Here is a 6,652-nt window from a genome sequence, read left to right on the forward strand (position 1 = left end):
AAAAATGGACTACTCTCTCGGTGTCCCTTGCTTCGAAATGTGTGAATTTATGTTTCTGCTCTGATTTCATCATTTTTTCAACAGAGTTTGGAGGAACTCATTATTTAGTGACAATATATTATAACAACTATTTAATAAAGGTACATGGAAAGGTACAATGAAATGGGTCCCTGAGTTCCCGTAATTTTGGAAAACAACTGAATATTGCGAAGACATTTCCAACTGACATTAGAAACTTTCATAAATGCACATTAATCCAATTTCAACAACATTAATTTTTTTCAATATTAATAATATTAATAACAGAACGACTTTTCGAATCCTTATCGAAAGAGAAAAGACTGACAATGATAAAAAAGTAATCCCAACATCACATGATCAAAACTCCAAATTATTCAAAAAAAAAACTAGACACATCACATGCTAAAAGATGGATCAAAGCTTCAAAATTATTGAAAATAAATTCTGACTTCTTATGTAACCAAATTCCTATCACAGATTCCATATATTAACAATGGCGATAGCCTGAGGAACCAGCGGCCTGCAGCCCCCCACGCAGTTTCAATCTATTTATTTGAGTCTATTTGTGCCTCCCTAGGCGAATCTAATCTCTATGTCTGATAAATCATCCACATACACCTCCTTTGTTGTCTGCTCTGAGAAGTTTTCTGCCATTTTCTTTGGGACACCCCATATACATAATTAGCTTCCCATCTGACATAGAATGGATGAATGATGCTCTCTGTCTGTTTGTCTTAGCTTTCAAGGCAGTATTTCTTCCCCCTTCTTCCCTTCATATGTACTCAATCTGTACCAACGCTCCACAAACTCCAGTCAACACCCAACAATCTTGACAATGCAGCAACTGCAGCAAGTTTTCTACGTTTGCCCATCTGGTATGTTTGCATTGTTGCTGCTCTAATTCCACATTCTCTGCAACAAACTCCACTCAGCGCCCAACAATCTTGAACATGCAGCAACTCTAGCATTTTCTCTACATTTGCCCATCTGGTAAGTTCCCATTGCTATTGGTCTAATCCCATGGTCTTTGTACATTGCTAATAGAATGATTTCTTCCTGAATCTAAATTTAGCTCATGATTCACTTGTATGTGGGATAGATATTCAATGTTTACGACACAAGAATAAGGAGATCATGCTCTCCAAATATTGGGGTTTTCCGGCCCATTGCTTACATAATTCTTTACAGGTGCGAAAGCATTTATAGATTCAGTTACATATATTTCACTCTTTTGTTACTGTGTGATGTAAGTTGAATGGCTTTTGTGAAGTGGGTGTAGTGTGAATAGTTGTTTGGAAAATTTGTAAATGGATGCTCTTTTGGTTTATTTGAGCATTTTTATCTCAAATTTTAGGACATTTTTATGTTTATTGTAGATTTGGGAAATATTTTGGAATTGTTTCAATGAATGTTTTTTTGGTTTATTTGAGCATTTCTATCTAGATTACAAATTTTGAGACATTTTTATATTTTGAAACATTTTTATGTTCATGGCAAATTTAAGGAATATCTTGAAATAGTTTCACTTTTCTTCTGATTGTGGAATTCCAGGATATTTCTGGAATCTACAATCCACATAAGTTGAGGACAAACTTTATATATCCAAATATTTATATGTCCATACAATTTTTTTTAATGGGGATTACAAATTCTGTATATTTAAACATTTTTTTCCCCGAAATATAGATTAGGAATTTTATATAGATGTCAGTGTATCCCATTGTTAACTTTATTAATACCAATTCAAAAATTAAATTCTATTGGATAAAACAATCTGAAATCCAGAGAACAATCTACAATGGACCTAAACCAAAAGACTACCATTTATATATATGAGGAAAAGTGCTTTGCCACTTTCTTCAATGTATGTTTTAAATTTAATGAAAAAACAAATAAAGCAAGTGAATTTTAAGAGTTAGTAGCTTAGTTTTATGATCTAACGAGCTTTACATTTTGGGATGCAGCCCAAGGCTCTGCGCCGCATGGGCTCTGTTGAGCAAAGTCGAGTATGGTAAGAGTTGGCTGAACGAAAAAAAAAATCAGAAATTGCGATTTTTGTATTATAATTTGGACAGTAAATGTAGCTAAGGTTTCTGGATGGGAGTTTTGTAGGTCTGTTAGCGATGATTCGCTCAAGAGATATGTGTTGCACGCAAGCGAGAGTTGTGTTCAGGATTTGCTAGTTTCAGCCACTGGAGGAGATAGCAGAGCCGAGGGATGGAAAGTGTTGGGGTTTGGAGGAGATGAAGTTGAGATTTCCAGAAGATTGAGTGGGGCCGTCCCTATGCTTCGAGGGCGACGTATATTGAGAGGGACTTCGCCCTCTCAGGTTCAAGCCGTTGCCAGCGCCATTGACACTGCCAAGGTGCTAATTTTTTTCCTCTGATAAACAATTGACGTCATTACTATTTATAGAATTTCTAAATATAATTGGAATAATAATGAACAATTGAAGTCATTACTATTCATTGAATTTCGAAATATTCTCAGAATTTCTAAATATAATTGGAATAATAATAAACAATTGAAGTCATTACTATTCAATGAATTTAGAAATATTTAAGCAGAATTGCTTTTTGTTTTACTAAAGCAATTTGTCATTAATTTATTAATTAACTCTTTTTCCCAAAATCTGAAATGGAATTATTAGAAAAACTCTTTTTCCCAAAATCTGAGATGGAAATAAGAATAGTGGGTTTTTTGGTAAACAATTGGTTCATTAATTTATTTAAAAAAACTCTAAAGATGGTAAGTGATAGATGCCCATGTTTATTTTGAAGATCGATTTTGTTGAAAATTTTGTACATATTTTAAAAAATCGTAAGTTTAAGTTATTTAATTTGTAAAAATTGAGTGTCAAGATTTTTAAGGGTGTTGAATTTATTTAAACATTCAAATGTATATTTTAAATAACAAAAAATCAAAATCCTAGTTAAAAATTATATTATTGAATTACTACTAAAAGAACATTTCATCTATTAGTACTTTCTCACATGTTTTTAAAATTCTTTTTGGAAATGATGTTTTATTTCTAATATTATAATGTTTAAAAAATCCAAACACATTTAATATATTAAAAGAAATTATTTATTTTGTTCAAGGTCTTGAATAGATAGTATTTAAGTGCTTTTTTAAGGCATTTCTTAGTATGAAGTCACCGGTTCAATTCCCTAACCCATTGGAATAATATATTAAACATGATGAAAATATAATCTCACTTAATTTACAAAAATAAAAAATATTTATTTTCAAAAAATATTTATTTACTTAAAAAAAACACTGTTATGAAACACTTTCAGCTATTAAAACCCAAAATTCCCAAAATTCTTCATATTCATGGACAAAATTGCTTTTTACCATTTTTAAATTAAAATTTTAATTACTTTGCATCATAGTTATAGAATTTTGTTTTTTATTAAATTTTTGTCAATAAAAAAATCCAACTAATTTACTAAACAAACATGACTTCATCTTTAATCTCATTTTTGAAAACTCTAGAATAAAAAAACTAAGAATACAAAAACTAAGATTTCTTCTATAGTATAATTATATACTATAATTAATGATATAATTACAGTAATGAATTCACAGCCTAATTCATCTTCCCAGATAGATCTACTCACCTTGGCAATTACGTAAATTTTAATATTCTGAGCTGGTCTGATGTTTGAAACCAACACCTTCATCACCTAGCTGCACATGAGTTTGCTTTTCTCACTTTATTAGTTAACACAAGTTCATCACAAACAAAGACACATATCAACTCGGTGGTTTATTCTCTAAGATTGTATATTTCTAAAAGTTTATTTTATTATATGGAAATTTATTAAAAATAAATTATAATAATTTAATTTTAAGAGTATAATTAAAATGTATGGATATTAATTTAATTTTAGAATATAATTTTAAAAATTTTAATTTAGTTATCAAAATTTATTAAATAGATTGCATAGATTTAATCTCCATAATATATTAATAATATATTTTAGAATATTTTTAATAGTAATTACAAATAAAAAACTGAGATTTATCTTAAAAGTAGTTATGTCTTTTATGTTTTTTAATTACGTTGATTAATTAAAAAAAATACCATATGAACATGTGTGATATTAATATGGTTTGTGGTTTTTTGGGTATGTGGTATTAGTAAACCATGGTATTGGCCCATCCTATTGTTAAAAATCTCCATGATAAAATAGGGATGAACCTCCATGGTTCAAAATCTTGTTTCATGTATTTTTAAATGTATGAGGTTTAACTCATATATTAATTCATCACTACTATTACTAATAATAATTTAGTTAATTTTTATGATTTTTTTAATTATGGCCTAAGTGTTTTGGTATCTATCATGAACTGATGTTTGTCTATGTTTAAGACACATTTAATTTATATGGTTGCACTAATTTATTGGATTCTAGTAAGTTGGAAAATTTATTTGCCATCATCTCTACTTAGGTTCACTTGAGTGTAAATAGATTGCAGATATTTGACTTCCCTTATATGTACCAAATTTTCTAAATATTTTAAAATTTGCAATGAACATAATAATGGTCTCTTAAGTTTCATTCCAATGAAATGACACCTTGAATTAACTTTGTTCATATCCGTCATATTTCTAAAATATTCCAATGGAATGACACCTTGAATTAACTTTGTTCATATCCATCATATTTCTAAAATATTCTAGAATGTACAATAGATATAAATATTACTCACTAAATTTTATTCCAATAAAATGCTATATTAACTTATTATAATAAAGCTAAAAAGATAAAATTCCATGAAATTGGCTCGTCCATGATCTATTTTAACTATCAAACAAACATCCAATTAACATCCAACTAGTATGAACTATATATATATATATATATATATATATATATATATATATATATATATATATAAAATGCTATATTAACCTATTATAATAAAGCTAAAAAGATAGAATTCCATGAGATTGGCTTGGCTATGATCTATTTTAACTATCAAACAAATATCCAATTAACATCCAAAGAGTATGAATTATATATATCAATATAGTACTAACAAGGTTCACTAATAACATCTACTTACTATTCCATAAAATCAAAATAAATAATCTTATTTTATATAAACATGCCATAATATGAGATTCGGACCAAAACCATCCCCACCACTCAACCTACACAACATCTACTTACTACTCTGCTACTCCATGGAATACACAACATCTACTTACTACTCTGCTACTCCATGGAATCCAAGGTAAGGTAAATAATATTGTTCAAGACAAACATATGATAGCATGAGATTCCCACCAAGACCATCCCACCACTCAACCTACACTGGCTTCACATGAATTATGTTAATATTTATCATCAGAACATTACCTAGTTCGTATTAAAGAAATGTTCACTATTCATCGTGTCACCCTATCTTATCTAATGGTTGTTTTGTTTGATTTAGCAGCAATGGGATCCAAATTTGTCAGAGGGAAGATACATAAAGGACCTCCATGAAAACCTGAATATCATCAGACTTAGATTCAGCGAAAGTTCCAAGCCACTCTTTAAGAATCGTGAATTCATAGTCTACGAGCGACGAGAAACGATGGAGGATGGGACTCTGGTAGTTTTGTCAACGTTTTACAGTGACACAATTTCTGTCTGCTATTCATTCACTGTGCTAATTATATTTTTGTTTCACAGGTAATAGCTGTGGCGTCCCTGCCAAACGAAATAGTCAGGGGGTTGCTTCCAAAAAGCCGAGGAAAGTTTGTGAGGGGATTACTCATTCAATCCGGATGGGTAATCGAGGGCCTAGAACAGAACAATTCTTGTATGGTTACCTACGTTGTCCAGGTAATTTATTTTGCAATAACTCTTTCACAGTGGCTGTCATAAATTAATTAGTGGGAGATCTATATGTGCAGTTGGTGTGGTTGGTGTGTGCAGCTGGATCCAGCAGGTTGGTTGCCAAAGTGGGTCGTAAAGAGACTGAGCATCAGACTAGTAATGATCATCGACGGTCTTTCAAAGCTAGTTGACCATTCAATCTCAAAAAAAATTCTGCCATCCAAATGAAAAAATGAAGCTGAAATGTAGCTCACATGCTTATACTACCTCATAAAGTGTAACCTGCAGTACTTTCTGTTAAAAATGATTTGTGACATATGTATATGTAAATGGCTCCCCGTGTGAGATAAAAACTATTCCATGGACAGCCAGCAAGGGACTAGAGTGCCCAACAAAAAGTTTTACTCTTTATTATTATGTAATGATAAGACTGTACTACTAAATTTTCGATATTTATAAATATGAAAATTCGATATTAATAAAAATTTGATATTTTTTAATATTTGATAAATTAAAAATTAGTCAATTACCATGAATAAGAATAAAAATAGAAATAAAATATTTATAATAATAAATATTTTGTTTATAAATTATTTTTTAAATTTTAAATTCATAAATGAAAAATATTGAATATTTTTTTATATTTAATAAAAAAATAAAAATAAAAAATTAATTTATTACCATTAACAAAGATATAAATAAAATATTTTAAAAAATGTTTATTGTTTATATTTTAATTTATTTATGACCGTTTATGCAACACAATTCATATAACTCAAAGTCATTAAAAAATA

General features: G+C 29.5%; 1 protein-coding gene across 3 annotated transcripts; it reads left to right on the plus strand.

Annotated features, from left to right (window-relative positions):
* The first annotated feature begins 405 nt into the window (after window positions 1-405).
* LOC149184915 (Polyketide cyclase/dehydrase and lipid transport superfamily protein) lies at window positions 406-6,174 on the plus strand. Of its 3 annotated transcripts, none has more exons than XM_089419007.1 (7): window positions 406-1,011; window positions 1,121-1,209; window positions 1,986-2,032; window positions 2,134-2,386; window positions 5,470-5,631; window positions 5,712-5,864; window positions 5,958-6,174. In XM_089419007.1, exons 2-7 carry the CDS (start codon window positions 1,156-1,158, stop codon window positions 6,084-6,086), a joined length of 798 nt encoding a protein of 265 aa, XP_089275133.1. In that variant the 5' UTR covers window positions 406-1,011; window positions 1,121-1,155; the 3' UTR covers window positions 6,087-6,174. The 3 variants fall into 3 exon arrangements, with proteins under 3 accessions (XP_089275133.1, XP_089275135.1, XP_089275134.1); XM_089419008.1 differs by having other exon boundaries at window positions 409-1,011; window positions 5,473-5,631; XM_089419009.1 differs by lacking the exon at window positions 1,121-1,209.
* The last annotated feature ends 478 nt before the right edge of the window (window positions 6,175-6,652 follow it).

This window comes from Pinus tabuliformis, chromosome 3_2 (genome assembly GCF_031772625.1).
Source record: "Pinus tabuliformis cultivar Carrire ecotype Pingquan chromosome 3_2, CPIR1, whole genome shotgun sequence".
NCBI classification, from domain to species: Eukaryota; Viridiplantae; Streptophyta; class Pinopsida; order Pinales; family Pinaceae; genus Pinus; species Pinus tabuliformis.